We start from the raw sequence: 18,067 nt of genomic DNA, 5'->3' as shown, positions 1-18,067 counted from the left end.
GTCACCTCTGTTTTGTCGTTCTATAATTTGCAGAGTATTTTGAAAAGGCCCCCAAATGCATTCATTTCAGGATTCACAGGAGGGGTGTTGCTATTTATCTCTATTGAAGAGAATGTATCTATATTATGCTGATAGTTCTGAAGACAATCAGGCTAAATCTGCTGTATACAAAAGTAAACAGTGGGCAGTGAAACTAATTATAAAGTAAGTGGTCCATCTGAATCACAGACTGGTGCATGAAAGGCACCATGCTGTTGAAAATAATGTTTTCCTACTTTGCACTTAATTATGGTTGTCACCATTTGCCTATTACAGTCCCAAAACCCTTCTTAAAGTCTACGTCTCTCTCCTAAAACCCATAAATTATCCTGTATTATGCCTGTATACATATATATACAATGTATATTTTTGCCTTCTGAACATCACAGTTTTTGAAAGAATACCAATTTCCATGAATAAAGAAGCCACACTGGGAGGTCACTAGCAGCTTTTAAACGTACAGTTGAAATACCTGAAGTGTATGATTTGACAGTGGAAATTAAAAGAAGGAAGAAACAGTCTTGGTTCCAAAGCTCTCTCTGTGAAAGAGAAAAGCATATACTTAACTGGATTCTTGTATAGAAAATGCTTCCATATCACTGGCTGACTAAGGACGATGTTTCAAGTTTGATTAATTTGGCAATATGAAATGCAGCATAAGGTGTTGTTTAAAAAATTGGACTATACGTAGCACAGTTGAGCCTTTGTAGCTCCTAAGATCCTTATGGGTGCAGAGAAGACTGTGAAAGTTTCAGCGCCTAAGAGGTGTATGTTCATCCATAAATACATACACCACCTGTATATGCATATTCATCAACCCTGTACAACAAATGCCACAATGGGATCTTAGGAGGCAAAGCAATATTGTAAATTATGGCTCGCTCTAGGAAAGCAGCCTAGATCTTGCATCTGAAACTCATTCTGGCTGAAGACAATTCCTTCTGGTTTTAAGTCCAGCCCAAAAGACCGGTTCTATCAGGAGATTACAACATGCCTCTGAGAAATGATTACTTAGTTTAGAAGACAGCATACTGATTAAAAATTCATGACTGTAGAATTAAAAAAAAAAGAATCCACTCTTTCCTTTCAGGCTTATGTCAGACTTGCAATGAAGTTAGAATGAACAGGAGTATGCAGCTTTTCAATGCCTGGAATAACTATGGCTTAAAGATCATTGTGTAAAACAGGATGTTTAGTCAGGATACATGTTTCAAACTGCCTAACTGATCGTCAAAAACTTTCATTTATTTTTATATTTTGGCAATCCTTGGAGTTTGGTTTTGCAGAATTTCAAAAATGAATTCATGATCTCCTGGAGCGTGCCTTCCCTCAATCTCACTTCACGGCGTGACCTCTGCTGGGTCATTAATTCCAGCCAGCAAAGTAGCAGAGGGACATGACGTCTGAGACCCCCTTTCTCTTGCCAGTGGGACTGACTGAGCTGGGGGCTTGAAGCTGGCGGTAATCCTTCCTGTCTAATGTTCTCTTTAGAGAATGGCAATGGTCTCTGCGATGTCCTGGGTCCTGTATTTGTGGATAAGTGCTTGTGCAATGCTGCTCTGCCATGGATCCCTTCAGCACACTTTCCAGCAGCACCACCTGCACCGACCAGGTAAGTCCGGAGCTGGCTCCACTGCAGCCTCCTGTCTTACTGCTGTCTCCTTAACAGATGGTTGAAGGCAAGTGACAGAAAGTGCTACAGTGTGGGCAGCTTCCCTCTGAATTCCAAGACGTATTGTTGGTTGGATGCTTTGGGGAAATGGGGGATACTAAAATGCCTTGGAGGTGTTTCTATTAACTTCTCATAAAAGGTCATTTTCTCTGAGTCCCCTCACCACCTTGCACAGACCTTAAAAGGTTTTTTGGTTTTGGATGCTTTGGCCAATTGCAAAATATTCTGCAAAAGGTGGGATAACTTTCAAGATGAGGATTTTTTTAGGGACGCAAAATATGATCTTTGCACCTAATAAAATAATATGTGTATGTTCCTGGGAGGCATTTTTATCTAGTGTAGATCCCATAATCTCCGTGTGTATGTGGCTAAGGATTTTGTGGGGATGTTGGTGCCAAAATTAACTTTGGAGGTAGTTTGTCAGTGAAAAAGAAATTAAAAAGTAACTTACTATTTCTTGTCTGGTTTAATCTTTCTCCTTTTCCCCTTCCTTCACTCTCTGTTCTTCTAGTATGGTCGGTGGCTTTTTTTTTTTCCTCTCTCTCTCTCTCTCGCCAGTATGAGGGACAAGTTCCTTTATCTTGATTTTTTTCATATTGAATTTTGAGTTCCTGACGCATTTTGCTTTCTTCGTTTTTCTGTTCAAAGTCTATTTCGTCCCCTTCCATGGCCTCACGCTTCAGTCTGGATTTTTCTTTCCTTCTTTGCCCCTCCAGCTTTCTCATTACTGTCCCCCAGCTTGATTGTCCTTACCCGCCCTGGTTCCCGGAAAGATTTCCTTCCATTTTCTGTTTAGCTTCAGCCTTTGCATCCGTTTACTCCACCCTCCACCTTCATCCACCCGACTCTCCACCTCCCCCTCCCATCCGACCGCCAAGTTCGGGCTCTGGGGACCAGTTGCGCTCCCAAGCTTCCGATCCTCGCTTCTCCAGTGCTCCCAGCCCCTCCATACCCCTCTCCAAATCCATTCCTGGCCTCCTCCCATGCGCTGGCTTCCTCCAGCTGCGCGGTCCAGCCTTTCCCTGGCTGCGCAGCCGGCCTGGGCACCGATCCTGGGCTCTTCCGCACAGTCCTCCAGAAGCACCTCCCAGGGCGCTGCTTGCTGCCTCCAGGGGTTCTGCTTCCCGGCTCGGGGCAGGATCCAAAGAGCACGGGCGCAGCCCGGGGTCCTCCTGCGCGTCCGCACCAGGCTGTAGTCGAGCGCATCAGCTTGCTGCTTGCTAGAGCCTGGGTCGCCCCTGGAGGAGAGGCGTGTGGAGGGGCTGAGTTTGGGGCAGAGGCTGGGGGCTACCTCTGGACCCCTGCCACCCTCGTTCCCCACGCCCTGGGTTGGGGAGGGAAGGCGAGGGGGCGCTGGTGCCCCTGCAGGTGGGCGTGGGAACCGCTCTGCCGCTGCTGTGCATTTGTGTTTCTGCCTTGTGTGTCCTGAGCCTGGAGCGCGCACCGCCGGACTCCCCCAGGCTTCAGTGCGGGGGCGGAGGAAAAACAAACGTGGGTTCTGGAAGCCCCACGTTACCTCCAATAGGTTAATCACCAATCTGTTTGGCAAAAATGCCTTTGACATGTTAAATAATCATACAAGTAATACGGGGAATCTGCAGTCACTGTAATACTTAATAAGAAAAGATAACAAAAATAACTATTGTGAGTGTTTTAGGCACGCTCCCAAGGTTAATACACATTGTTTGGCTTAATCCTTATACAAGTAGGAGTAAACCCCCTTACCCCCATTGCCCTGAGGGATTGGGTGACTGGTTTGAGACCACGCAGCCATTATCTGCCATTGGAAGTCTGTCCCAAAGAGGACATAATGTCTCCCGGTGCACAGAATAATCGTACCAAGTAGGCTCTTTGGGGAGGTGTGAGCTCTGTCGCGTAATTCGTGAAAACTTTTAAGTTATATGAATACATGGACTCCTTTGAACTGCAAACCCATTCCGAAAGGTAGCGGCTATGGCAGCACGTGGTGATGGCAGAGCTCAGGACTGGGCATCTGCTGTCACTTAACATTAGTGATGTGACCTTGGGCAAGTCACTTTTCTTCTCTGAGCTCAATTTCCCATTTAGGGACATTGTGGGGGTAGTAAATAAAATAACCTTCGTGAAAGTGCTTTGAAAAATGTAAAGCTTTTCATAAATATCAGGAATTACTGACATCGCCACTTAATAAACTATAATCGTTCATGTCAGAGATGTTGAATGAATGAAGTTTTGCTTATACAGAGCTAATAATCCGTAGGGTCAGGACAAAAATGTTGTTTTTATTCTTGCTGTTGTTTTTTTAACTATGTGGTACTTGGCTGGAATATGCCCCCAAATGCTATGTGCCTTATTTTGTGCTCTATGCTTATAGTCATGAAAAACAGTGCAGTTTGCAATGACCTTTCACCTAGACTATCTCTATTCATCAGTTAATATATGAGATTTTTTTTGGTGGAGGATTATGGCTATGATATTAGTAATAAGTAAACTCATGTCTTTATGAGGCTTATTATCAACATATTATAGTTTTAAACTGAGAGACACATCACTAGGTTCCAACTGAAATTAGACTCAATGTTTGTTTTTTCCGTTGTCTACCTCTAGAAATTGCTTATTATCACCAATGTATGGGTGATCTCTGCGTCAGGTACCCCAAGAAACTGCAGCAATGAAACCAATTTCAACCCCAAGTGCTTATATGTTTCAAACTCATTTCAGATTCGTTGATGAAATTAAGAAACTATAAATACTCCTTTCTAGATGCAGAAAGATCAAAATGATATTAAACCAAAAGTCTAACAGTTCTATGTAATACGTTTATTCAACTTTCTTGGGTTTTCAACAATAGCTGCCAAGATTAAAGCGATAGATCTTGGACCTAGCAATATTCTAGATTCTTTCAGTCAGGAATACAATCAACTTTAATACCATCTTCTGTTTTGATTTTAAGAGTAAATATATGCTTTTTTTGATGAGAGTTGTGACGTCTCCCCTTGTGGGTCTTAAATCTTCAGGGACACTAATGAAATGTGTATGAAAACAAGAGAGAAATCAGGGCCAGTTATCTGTGACAATCCACCCCTAAATGAGCAAATAAATAAATAAATAGCTGGATAAATGAGCAAAAAGGAAAAAAAAAATCTCATTTTCTCAAATCCGTTAAAACAAGTGACATGATGAGAAAAAATGAGACACCAGCAGACCCCGAGCTTTGCCACATTTGCCTAAGCTTGAAAAATCGCCTCTTTCATAAAGCAGGAGCAGGCAGACACTGCATGCATACCAAGTATCCAGCAAATGTGAAAAATGACAAATCTTTCACTCAGAGCCCTGAATGAAAGGAGATCGAAGGCCTTACAGCTGCCTCCTCACCTGCTTAGGAACGGCTGGCCCCCTCTCGCCAGCCTCTTACAGGCACTTCGCCATCCCCTATACAGGAAGATTGATGGTGTTCCCATCCCAAACAGCCAATTTCAGTCTCTCAAGAAATAATCCACTACACTGACAGATGAGTGGAATTTGACGCGATGTTCCCTGTGTTCGTTCTGTGCCGCACCTGGATGGCACCAGTCAGCCAGGGTCCTTTAGGGGAAATGGTTAGAGATTTGGGCCAATTTCTGCTGTCAAAACATGAAATCCGGACAATGTTTTTGGGAGGCCGTGAATGTGTAAGCCGTCGTCTCAATGCAGTGGGTTTGTACACAAACAGAATGAGAATATGTTAACTAGAAAACTGACTGATTTTAATGTATTCCCCTGCAGTCCCTGAGTACTCCCTATTTTTCATATTTATAGTATTAGGAATGCACCATTTATTTTCAGTTACTCACTAGTTAAGGAAGATTAAAACAGTCAATCAAATGAAAGTGAATTTTAAAATTACACAAATGAGTAAAATGTGCTATAGATTAACAGATTTTTAATATCAATAATTTAATACTTGGCTAAATCAAGTTTTTATTTTGGGAATGATGTAGGAAATTACCAGAACAACTTGAAGAATACTTGTGCCTTTTTAAATCTATATACAGTAAAGCTATAAGGAGGACACAATTTAAAAAAGACAAACTAAACAATGAAAACTCAAAAGTGGTGTTCCATTGTTTCAGGGAATTCAAATAGACAACTTCAACACTTTATAAATCAGTTGTTGTGTAACAGGTAAAAAAGGATGAGTGATTTGCTAAATTTAACTTAGGATTAGTTTTTTTTTCCCTTCATGGATATATGAATCATGACAGCAATTTTAATTGTTACTTAATTTTGAGGGTGTGGGTGTGGGGTGGGGGTGTCCTTGAAACTTAATAAAATATGGATCATTTCAAAATACTTTAGTGAAAAAAGATCCTTGAGATTCTTTAGTAATTTAAAATTATATAGATAGATTACATGAGACAAGAAGTTATAAGTGCCTAATAAATCATTTATTCTTGAGTCACTGCTATTTTATTGACAGGGGTGTATGGAAATGATACATGAAAAGATCACTCTGAATAGAATTATCTATGTAACTTAGACTGATTTAAAGCTATATTAAGCAAACTATATATTTAGAGGTATTCATTTATGACTTTATTATTATATACTGAACATCATTATCCATTTTAAGGTGTGGTATTTTTAATTAAAATATTAAAAAGCATTCTTGTGTGCCTTATACTTACTTTTACCTTATTGTTCAATATTGCTTTATTGAAAACTACTTGAAGAATATGCATTAGAATACCAAGGTATGCTACAATAAAAGATTGTTTTATAATTGTAATATAAAAGAAATAGTGAGAACAACAGTGGTTGCGTATTGGCTTTTTAAGAATGCCTACCAGTACTAGGTTGCTAAGTGTAGTGAATTGGCCTAAGGATTAGAGCAGACAGGTTGTTATTTGGTGTAAGCTGGTGCTAGGGATAATCCATTGATCATCTGATTGATAATATTGACTTCATCCCAGAGTCAGAGCATGCTATGGACATTTGGTAAGACCCCAAAATATCAAAACCAAGTAGAGATGCAAGTAAATATTTTCCATTGATTCCATGGACTTATAAGAGAATTATTACAATGCTATATAAATACTGTTACTTATGTGAGCTCAACCCTATGGCCTCAATTTGTCGTTTGGGAAAATAGATGTTATACCATAGTGTAAGCAAATATTTAGAAGTGGCACAAGTGAACATTAGCCTTTAATTGTTGATTTCTTAAAATTCATTGAAGAGAACTTGAACTTTTAAAAACTCTTCCAATTTTACACTATATAAAAATCTCAAAGCTTGAGCGTATAAATTGGTACACCAGGTTTTGAAAGTCATTTGGCAATATCTCCCAAAATGTAAAAGTGTAAGACCTGACACAATTCCTGTTGTAGACACTTATTCTAAGAAAATGACTGGACAGGTGTGAAAAGATGTATGTTAAGATTTAGTCATTGCAACAGTAACTTTAATGGCAAAAAATTAGAAGGGAATTTCATCTCCATCAAAAGGGGACCAGTAAAAAAGATCATGGTACATCTGCACAATGGGATTCAATGTAGCTATTGCAAAGGTTGAGATATGTTCATATGTGTACTATTGTGGAAAAACGTCCCTGATACGCTGCTGAGTAAAGAAAACAAGGGATAGAATGCTCAGCTTCAAAATAATTTTGGAGAAAAAAATATTTGCACATGCATAAAAAATGTCAGAAAGGATATATGAACATTCTTTATACAGTGTTAGTTCAAACTAGTAGGAGGACTGGAATAATTTAGAGTTTTTATTTCACATAATTCTGTATTTTTTGGATTTGTTTTAGTATGGGTGTCTATTGCTTTTTAATAAAAAGCTCAAAATATTGGTTATAGGGAGTTTTATGACAAAATTAGAAATATATCAAACAACATTTCCAGTTTAAGGAAAAAGAAGGAAGTATAGGGAGGAAAATACCATGAGGCCCCTTTCTTTCTCAGAGCCTTAATCCAATAAAATGTCTAGGCTAGCATTTCCCAGCTCACAAAACACTGTCCCCTCAAGATGCTCCTTGGAAAAAAGCTATTGACTGTTGGGGTAGCACTCGCTGCATGATATGTTCGCCTCTTGGAGATCTGCAGTGCATGTAGGTGTATGAAAGTTCCAGAAAGATTTGCAGATAGGAAATCTGATTGTGTGTAATTCAAATTTTGCAAACATTTTTTTATTTGGTCGACATCTATAGTGCCTGTTCATATCACATGTGCTGAGAAGTATGGGCCAAGATAATTCTGGAATCCTGTGCTATTCATCTGTTTATCTCCCACTTCTAGTAAGGAACTTGACATATAATAGGTGTTCAGAAAATATTTGTGAAATTATTAAGGAAAGAAGGAATGACTGTTCTGGTGGAATCTTAAACTCTCCCTCATTTGTTACTATTTGTGTGTGAGTATGTGTGCGAGTGTTCGTGTGTGCGTATGAATGGATGCATGTGTGTCTGTTTGTGTGTTTAGGAGATAGTTCAAATGGAGAATAACATAAACATTAAATTGCCAGCATAACATACACATGTGAGTATTTGCGTATCTGCGCAACCTCTTTGAGCCGATGTTTGACTTTATTCTATATTTGGTAGCTATTCCATTAATCAAAACAATCCAAAGAATATACTTACAACTGTAGTAAAAAATTAAATCTCTAAAATTTTCAGTCATGGTATGAATTTTTTTTCCCTAGAGATTTAAAAAATATTATCGTTTTAGTCTTGAGGGAATGAAAAACTTCACTTAGCAAATAGGGAAAGGCCTTTTGCTTTCAAATCTTGGTATCAAAAGGCAAATTCACTTCATCTTTGTTGCAAGGAGAAAATAACACCAGATAAGCAATTTTTACTTTCTTTGGGGTAAAGACAAGATGAATTATTATGTTAACAATTTGCATAAACCAATCATGTTCTCCAAATATAATGTCCTCAAAGTACTTAGGGAACCTGTCGGTCCACTATTTCTTTTCTGTCTCTGATTTTATGTAATAGAGATCCATAGAAAGAAAAGAGAAATGATATTATCTAAGATTTTCTCTCAGAAGATGGCTAGATATTCTGAGTGATCTGCCTACTTATTAAGTGGATTCTTCCTCCATTTAGTGAAGGAGTCAAACCAAACCTCACCCTGAGTCTGGAAGGGAGGAAAGCTTCCTACACCCCCAGCCTCAATTCTGCTACTGCACCCTTACCAGATCTTCTTTTCTAGGCGTGCTTCCACTTTACCCAAGAATTAATCCAAGCTAACTGGGTCTGTATATGTCCAAAGGATTTTTCTGATTTCCCACTTGGATGAAGAGTGGGCAGATTGAGTTGCATGCTTTGAAGTGAATACAGAATGCCAGCTGCTAGATTAAGATGAGCTACCCCACAGTGAGGGGAAAAGCACTTCAATGCTCTTGAAATTGACAACACATCCTGGATCTGGGTCAGCAGACCAGCAGGTCCTCCTTCCCACTGAATAAATGCTGTGTAGGTATTCAATAATATTTTCTGATCAACTACGTCAGAACTTTATATCCTTTAATAATGCAAATACTGGTGGGAAAGCTCCATGTTAAGCCTTTTTTATATGAAATGTTGATGAGGAAAGAGCACCAGAGCACAGGTAGGACACCAGAGCTTTCAGGATCTCACTTAAGTTGTCAATTGCAAGGCCACAGATGAGAGCAGTGGAAGGAATCGATGATTTTCATATTGTGCCCAGCAGCTCCAAGGAGGCAATCCCTGCATTCCACAAACAGTTAAGTATATTCTGCCAAATAATAAAGTTTTATGCTGCCTGATGATCTGGTCATTGATTTTATCCATTTGATAGAGCAAGATTCAGTGTAGAATCACCTCTGTATATTTTTAAAAGCCTTCTGCTAAAACTATTTGCAAACTTTCCGGATGATTTCATAGATGGACAAGGCAAATGCCTTCACAGACCAGACAGTTCACAAAAATGAGTGGGCCAGCATGGGGGCCAGATATTACAAAATGCTGAAAACTGTGATGACTAAAGAGCATATGTACATCCAGAGGGCACAACACATCCTTAGCTACCCCCGAGATGGGCTCAATGTGACCAGATCATCCAATGGTACAAGGCAAGCCAGAAACCTAGAATTTTATGTGTAAGTTCATTATCCTTTAAATGTCAGATGGGCCAAGTGAAACTTGACTCAGGACTATATTCCACCTGCAGGATGTCGTGTGTGACCTCAGACAAGATTATCTCCAGCTCCAATATTTTATGATTCCTAATGAGTTTATCAAATTCTTTAATGCAAGCAAGGTAGAGAGAGGCAGAAGGCAGTGGGGCCAAAAGGGGAATTTCTATGCACATGTCCCTTGACCTGCTTTAAAATTATGCCCATGGTTTAGTTCGATCCTGGGTTATACCCAATATGCTAGAACGCTGAGTGTCTCTGAGCCTTTTGTAAGCAGCTAGCTGCTGTCACTGGAGGGCTGATAGAGAGCATTTATATAACGAAGCCAAAGGCCTGGACAGAGGTCTCATTTGAATCACAGGTAAATGTCAATTAACTTTCCTTTAGATTAACGTTAGGGAGAAAGAGTAATCTGTAAATGTAATAAAACAGAGGGCAGCATCAGGCAGCATGGTGATGCCTATATAAAACACTTAATTTAATACTTTATTGAAGTTCTCAAAATCTAGTCTGCAGTTCACTGGTGGGCTATAAATTTATCTCCAGACCCAAAAGTTTTTTTGCAACTGTTGTTCTTTTGGGCAAGTGATTTAAGATTTCGAGTGCATTCATTTTATATGTGATACTTACTAGTATACTTATTAGTCTTAGGTTGCTTATTAGTATACCAGTGAGTTATCATTCTGCTAGAATGACATGTAACTAAGGTTTACTGAGCTGCCTTGATTTAGTATTCCACTAAGAAAACAGGCTGCCAGCTCTTGGAAACATTGCGAAATGCCTGCATGCAAATAATTAGAATTCATGCAATTTTGGGAAGGGTAATTTGTTATCAGAGTATCTTGAGTGTTTTAGTTGTTAGTGATTTTCACTTGCTGTGGTCCTTGCTTTTTAATTATAAATTAGTGTTGGTTTACTTTCATCATTATCAATTAAGTTCGCTGTGGGCTGTTTCATTAACCCTATAGTCTGTAATGATGCATCTTTGCATATTTTGGATTTTAAATTTGCTAAAGACTAGACTTTAAGAGATTCCTGAGTTGTGGTCCAGAAATGATTCATCTATATCTTTATTGTAAAACATGTACATGTAGTCACCCTCAAACTTATTTGTATGGTGACACTTGTATAGTGACATCATTTATATACTGCTTGTGAACCAATGCAACATAATTCTCAAGATAGGTAACATTTTTGGTTTATTTTTACATCCATAGGGCATCACTTCATAATATATGAGCATGTTAATAGGCTCATCTTATTTTATAAAAATAATTAGTGATTCATAAATGTATTTTTCCAAGTATTTGTTACCTAAGTATTTTTCCAGTGGAAACAGGTAGGAATTGGAATTTCACCACCTCAGTGTGCTGTGGTCAGGAAAGTTTGAACACCTCTATTTTATGAAGAAATTCTAACTGGAGGCCAGCTCCTCGTAGAACTCTGAATTTGAAAATACGTGACATAGCAAAAAATAAAAATAAAGTCATTTTTTTGAAATGAAATGGTAAGACATAAGACAGGAGAATGTGCCATTTGGAATCTTTCCAGATGAGGTCTTATTTAGTTGAATTGTTTTTGTAGCTCCTTAAATCTCTTTATCTGATGAAAATGCAAGATGCCATGCACTGGACATGTGCTTGAGAAACTAGGTCACTGGGTGAACATTTGTAGGGCAACATTTTTGACAGCTACTCCCAGGATTGTTTAGAAGTAAGGGCAGATTTATGGCATACATGCTGCCAATCTCCAGCCCTCTATCTATCACAGGCCTAGGTAATCAATCACAGTGAATGTTCCCACAGAGCCTAGATGTGATTTCAGAATCTTTTTCAATCCTTCTCCAGGCACCGCCTATCAGTTGATTGACACTGGCACGCAAGTTGAGAGTCTTTAACCATCTCTGATGCGGGGTAATTGACTGACCATCTGCAGAACACTCTCCTATCCAAAAAATGCATGCCATGAAGTAGTTCATCAAAAAAATAGAAGAGTGAACCAAAATGTAATTAAATCCAATTTAAATTTAGAAAGCCACACATATGTAGTAACTACTGTTTAAGATAGTGGAGCTTTAGACAATTCCATTGACTTCTAAGAATTGTAAAACTTTCTTTTTATTACCTCTAGGAATTTTTGATTCCTTTCCCCATTCTTCTCTAACTCTATGTCTATGATGCAAAGCTGCTTGTGATATAAGCTCTAACCAGATAGGGTGCTCTGTGATCATAAAGCACAAAGCAATTCATTCTGAGCAGAGAAGATTTGGGAAGCCCTCATGAAGGGGGGCGATTTTGTGTTGGGCTTTGAATGTTGGGGAGCAAGTTAGCTAGTAGGAAAACATCAACGGTGGCCTGTTCAACCAAAGGAACAGAACAAGTAAAGATTTAGAGGCAGGTAAGGGGGATAAGGTGGAGCGATGACCCTAAACTAGTTGGAGAAACTCTGTACAGCAGTCTGCCTTATCTGCGGGGGCTGTGTTCCGAGATCCCCAGGGGATGCCTGAAACGGCAGATAGTACTGAACCCTATCTATACTATGTTTTTTCCCATATATACATACTTATGATAAAGCTTAATTTATCACTTAGGCACAGTAAGAGATTAACAACAGTAACTAATAATAAACTAGAACAATTATAACAATATACTGTAATAAAAGTTACTGTAGATCTTAGAAACCTCAGCATATGCTTTTCTTTTCTTATTAAGTCGAGGACTTTCACCTTTTCACTTAAAGGAAGCACTTTATGGCTTCTCTTTGGCGTATCCAAATTGCCAGCATCACTACTCTTGCGCTTTGAAGCCGTTAAGAAGTAAAATAAAGATTTCTCGAACACAAGCACTGCGATACCGTTCAATCTAACTACCAAGATGGCTATGAAGTGACTAATGGGTGGATGGCATATATAGCATGGATCCGCTGGACCAAGGGATGATTCAAGTTGGGGGGAGGGTGACACGGGATTGGGGACAGGATGACTGAGCAGACCAGCATGAGGTTTGCTACTCAGAATGGCAGGCAATTTAAAACTTCTGAATTGTTTATTTCTGAAATTTTCCATTTAATATTTTTCAGGTCTTGGTTGACTGTGGGTAGCTGAAAACTGCGGAAAGTGAAACTGTAGATAAGGGCAGACTACTGTATTATTCTAATTAAAGAGAAAGTAAGACTTTTTTTCTTTGTTACTGTTTCATAATCTAAGGCTGCCTTATCAATGTACACTGATGATCACAGGTGGAAGGCTAGGTGAGATGGAAGAAAGGAGCCCCAGGATCCACAATTTGAGTCTCTATGGAAAGCGTGTCAGTTAATTAACAAAAATGCAGCATCTGTACTCTGGCCAGACTCTCTGAGTCCCAAGAAGCCTTTCACAACTTTGAATTATTGTTACCTTTGTGTAATAAAAGACAAAATATGTCATTACTGTTGTTTTTAAAAGTCTAGTTATTATATTAGAGGCAACTGCATATATCTAAATCAAAACCTAAGGATAGTCATTTTTATTGCTAACATAGAACAAATTGAATATGTGTTATTCAACAAATGTTTATTGATCACCTACGAGGTGCAGAGAACTATACTTCCACGTTAATAATAGCGAGGTCCCTTTATTATAATCAGTGGTTTAACACTTCTTTCCCCTCCAGCTTGCAAGCTTTGTGAGGGTGGGGAACCCAGCAGTCTAGCAATGACTGAAACAGTGTCTGGCACGTGGTGGGGACCAAATAAATACTTGATGAATGAATGATCTGAAGCATTTGATGTTTCATTGAAGCCTCATGATAACCTTATGAGGTAGAACATCTTTCCATTTTACCCATAAAGAATATCTTAAAGAATAAATTAGGCGATTTGTTCAAGTTCATCCGGCTCAGGAGGACAAGTTGGGAATTTCGTTGGCCTCTGAATAAGGGCTCAGTTTATTGACTCTTTACTGTGTGTAGGCCCTGAGATGGGCTGTTCCTCATGATATGACATTTGATCTGATACCACAACCCTACATGGTCAGTTCTGTGATCCTCCTTCTACAAAACCCTGCAAAATGTGGATAACAATGATAAAGCTGAGAGGAAAACTTAGGGTGTGCATCAACTCAGTCAGGTGCTCTTTCCATCAAAACCAACACTGCTTTTAGGAATATCAGCAAGCTAGTCTTCGTGAAATTAAATTACAAAACAAATTTCTATATTGAGGGGCATTGTTCTGCATTAGCAGGCAACTGTGTCTTGGACTTGGCTATATCATGCAATAATTTTGAGTACTGCGGCTGAGTAATGCTTTAGTCTTAATTTCGCTGTGCAAACAGGCCTGGCTGAGAATATCTTTTCTTTGCTTATTGGATTAACAGCACCTCATTTTCCAGTATTTTTTATAGGGTTATTGTCTCCCGATAAATTCTTTTAGACTTTGGAGACCCGTTTTGTGCTTCAGGTAGGGAAGCAGCAGCATAGGATAAATCTACATTTATTAGACTTAGTCTTAGTGTAGATTTTCTGTTTTACTTAAAATGAAGTTATAAATCATTCACACTGGAAAGGAGTTCTCTAACTGCAGTTTAACTTTTTGTTAAGACTTTTTGGCATTAATCATGTTAAGACTTTATAAATTCTCTAGAATATTGTAAAGTGGGCTGACCTTTCTGGTAAGGGGTTTGCAGCAGTGTCTTTTTGCTAAAATATGGAATTTGCTATCTTTCCAATAAAATTTGCTAGACTCACAGGCCAATAACACGTCATGTAGAACTTGCTTATATAATCAGACCTGAAGTCTCCCTTTCAAATCCCTCTCATCATCAAAGTAAATACTTTCCTCTGTTCCAAAATATCCTCATGGCCAGTGATGACAAATTTGTGACACACAGCCCACTCTTTGACGATGCCATTGTAGATATTGCTAATCAATATGGAACTCTTTGTACCTGAACCTGGATTCAATCTCTGTATCTTCCCAAGTATGGTGCTCCAGTTATTGAGTTGTTAAAGGAGATAGGAATGGTTTCAAAAACAACCACAATAGCCACCTCCAGAACCATTATCCTCACCACCTACACTGTCACATACTGTGTGAAGTGCCTTACATGGACTTACCCCTTTAATTTTGAGATGAAACATGTTGTCCATTCTTGACCTAGGCTGTTCTTACATGTAACTGAATTCTTTCCTCCAGGTGGGTCATGTTATTCATTTAAAAATAATGTTTTAAATGATTAAGCAAGCTAATACATGCAAAGTACTTAGATTGGTTCCTGGAACAGGCTAAGCACACACCATACGTGTAGCATATACATGCATCTTTGAGAATTAGGTGAAGGTTGACTTGCTTGCAGGTTGTTTACCTGACCTCACTCTCTTTGCCACCAGTGACTCTTGGCTAAAGTAGCTGTAGGGATAGGAGCAAGCTTAGTGGTCACACCCCAGCTCTATCATTATCATGCTATTAGCAAACCAGGAGTTCACATGCCAGTTCTATCATTATTGCGTTATTAGTTCTAAGTGTGGGCAAGCCAGTGTAATTCTCCCTGCCTCTCCCATAAAACGGGGATTCCTGTTTATAAAATCCCCACTTTGCAGGCTTTAATAAGGCATAGAGATGATGTCTGTTCTACATCTGCCATCCAGTAGGTGTCCAATCATGGCATCTTGTTATATTGTTATGTAAATATATGAATGGCAAAGAAAAGATGGTATAGAAGGAATGTTTGATACTAACACATGCACCCATAATATTTTATTGTGTAAAAAAGGATGCATATAGAAATTTTACAACTTGGACTTATTTACTCACTTATCTCACTGAGGCGTCTGATAATAAAATCCATGTACTCAGCACAGGCAAAAGATAGGAATTTCATGGCTAATCTCTGCTCTGGAATACGTAATGGTTAGTCATGATTCTGAGTCAATATGAACAGTCAATACTTACAGTATCCTTCCTTCCAATAGCGTGTTGTATATGTAATTACTGATGGAGGTGCTCTATTCAATGTTTGGTAGAGTCTGTATGACGTCAAATAATAGGAAAGTTTGGTTAATTAATTTAAACCTCTGGCCAATAACTTGTTAATGGGAAAGCATCCAGAAGTCAGCATTGGTGCTTTGTGGTTCTCAGAATGGATTATAACTCTATTATAACACTATTACAAGAGCCACTAGTCAACTGAAACCTTATACCATTTAGCCATACTTCCTCAGGTGTTTTTTCTTTTCATTAACTGTGCTGTCCTTACAATAACCCACCCATTGCCTTTTATCATAGGACCCAAGTACTAAAGGAAGAAACCCAGGTATATACTGATAAACGCATTAGTACCTAAATGTCTGTGGGTCTCATCCCAGGGTACCATCTTTGTGTACTCTTATGTGTACCCCATATTTTCTACTCTGAATACAAAAATGATATCTTTGTGTATTAAGGATTGCCTGAGTATCACGGTGTCTGTTATTTTGAGCCTGAGCAAAAACAACAAAAAATGAGGTGCCAATGGTCAGGTTTTTATGTTTTAAGACTCTAGGGGAATTTGAGTGAGCATGAGAAAATAACCTATACAGTTAGAAGCATGGATTAAAGATATTATAAGATGGTGATAAATTTGCAATTAGTATTTCAGAGTCTCTTAAGAACCATACTCAAAAGGCAAGAGCTCTCTCCTGAAGAGGTCAAAGCCTTCTAGAAGCCTTGCTGAGTTATTTGATAAAACTTTATTATCTCTTTTTTACTGTTCTCATTAACATACTTCAAAAATGTTGTTAAGTATTTCTGGCAAGCAGAGCAGCAGAGTAATTTTACAGTAGTGTAAAGATTTATTAATTATAATCTTTTCATGAGTCTATTTATATTCAGTTGTGACATTAATAGGTTGCCAAAACAAACTAGAGTTAATTGTATTTAATTAAATTGTTGAAAACAAGTAAGGGTAGTTTATTATTATTGTAAGCAAAAAGCTCTATTGATGTACTTGTTTGTGTGAATAAGATCTGGTGTAAAGTTCTTTCTACTGGGTATGGTATTATTCATCAACAGAAAGCAATATAAAAATGCTAATTCAAGAGAGTTGTCATTATAATAGAACATTTGGAGGTGGAAGCTTCACAGAGTATTTGTAATCTTATAACCAGTGTTAGGTTAATATAGTGGGGTTCCTGCTAAGACAGATGTGCCTGTCTCCCTACTATTCCCTTGAGGAGCTCCAAGTCTGTCTATCTATCCCCTCTTCCTTCCTTGGAGGGGTTATTTGGTCAGGGGAAGTGTCTAAAATATGGGTCAGGCTCCCATGAAAACAATGCTTCAAATGGGACCTGAAAAAATAAGAAAGGCCATTCTAAGAATTAGGCACGGAATTTGGGCAGCAAGGAATTCTAGGCAGAGATAACAGCATTATGAAGGTCTGGAGGCAGAAAGGAAGATACATTAGAAGAATCTGAAGATCAGAAGATCAGGAAAAAGGTCCTCCTTTATCTTGAAGACAGCAGGAGACAAAGGCTGGAAGCTGACTTTGAAAGAAAAGATTTAATTTAGTACACCTCCACCTCCATTGTATCTTAGATTTTATATACATTAAACATGGATTTTTGAAAAAGTACTTACTATGTGCCTGGCATTGTACAAAGAATTCCATATTATTTCATTAATCCTTCCACTGACCACTGTGAGGCAGCCACTCTTGTTCTCTTCTTTCTACGAATGAGGTTCGGAGAGTTTAAATAACTTTCTCAATGGCACAGCTAATAGGTGGTAAAGCCAGGATTTGATCTAGGGTAATCTGGTTCCAGATGCCATGCTCTTAATGATTATTATACTGAAATTCTTTGCCTCTGCCAGTATCACTAGTTTTAATTGTGATGGACAGTATTAAGATGGAAATAAATTCACTTCAGAATAGGCTAGGTGACGCTCTGGTAACCAATTGCCTCCAAATCTCAATGGTTTGAGGCAATAAAAGTTGTTTCCTGCTCATGCTACTGTCTGCTGTGGTTGGCTGGAGGCCAGGCTCCCTGTTATCTTGAATCCAGAATTAGGAGCAGCAAATATTTGAAATAGTAGTGTGCATCAAAGCAGAAAAAAGAGTTTGAAGGTAACATTAGCAAATAAATACTTCAGCTTGGAAGTGACACATGTCACTTCTGGTCATGACTCAGTGGCCATACCTGGACAAATGGCTCAACCCAATGGCAAGGGGCCACAAAGTGCAATCCTACCTTGTGCCCAGAAGGCAGATAGCGGGAG

At 38.7% G+C, this 18,067-nt stretch overlaps 2 protein-coding genes across 3 annotated transcripts in view; one reads left to right on the top strand and one right to left on the bottom strand.

Moving 5' to 3' along the window:
• LOC138918141 (uncharacterized) overlaps window positions 1-3,275 on the bottom strand; it is a 115,778-nt gene extending 112,503 nt beyond the window's left edge. The window contains exon 1 of the mRNA XM_070238350.1: window positions 2,163-3,275. Coding sequence (XP_070094451.1) covers window positions 2,436-3,275 — 840 coding nt within the window. The 3' untranslated portion in view covers window positions 2,163-2,435. The remainder of the gene's footprint in view (window positions 1-2,162) is intronic.
• Window positions 1-18,067, top strand: part of TAFA1 (TAFA chemokine like family member 1) — a 465,614-nt gene that overhangs the window by 882 nt on the left and 446,665 nt on the right. For both annotated transcript variants that reach the window (XM_070238651.1, XM_023620101.2), the window contains exon 2: window positions 1,531-1,651. In XM_070238651.1, the coding sequence (XP_070094752.1) occupies window positions 1,534-1,651 (118 nt within the window). In that variant the 5' untranslated portion in view covers window positions 1,531-1,533. The remainder of the gene's footprint in view (window positions 1-1,530; window positions 1,652-18,067) is intronic.

The sequence above is a fragment of the Equus caballus genome, chromosome 16 (genome assembly GCF_041296265.1).
Source record: "Equus caballus isolate H_3958 breed thoroughbred chromosome 16, TB-T2T, whole genome shotgun sequence".
Classification (NCBI taxonomy): domain Eukaryota; kingdom Metazoa; phylum Chordata; class Mammalia; order Perissodactyla; family Equidae; genus Equus; species Equus caballus.
This window is presented reverse-complemented; position numbering and strand designations above follow the sequence as displayed.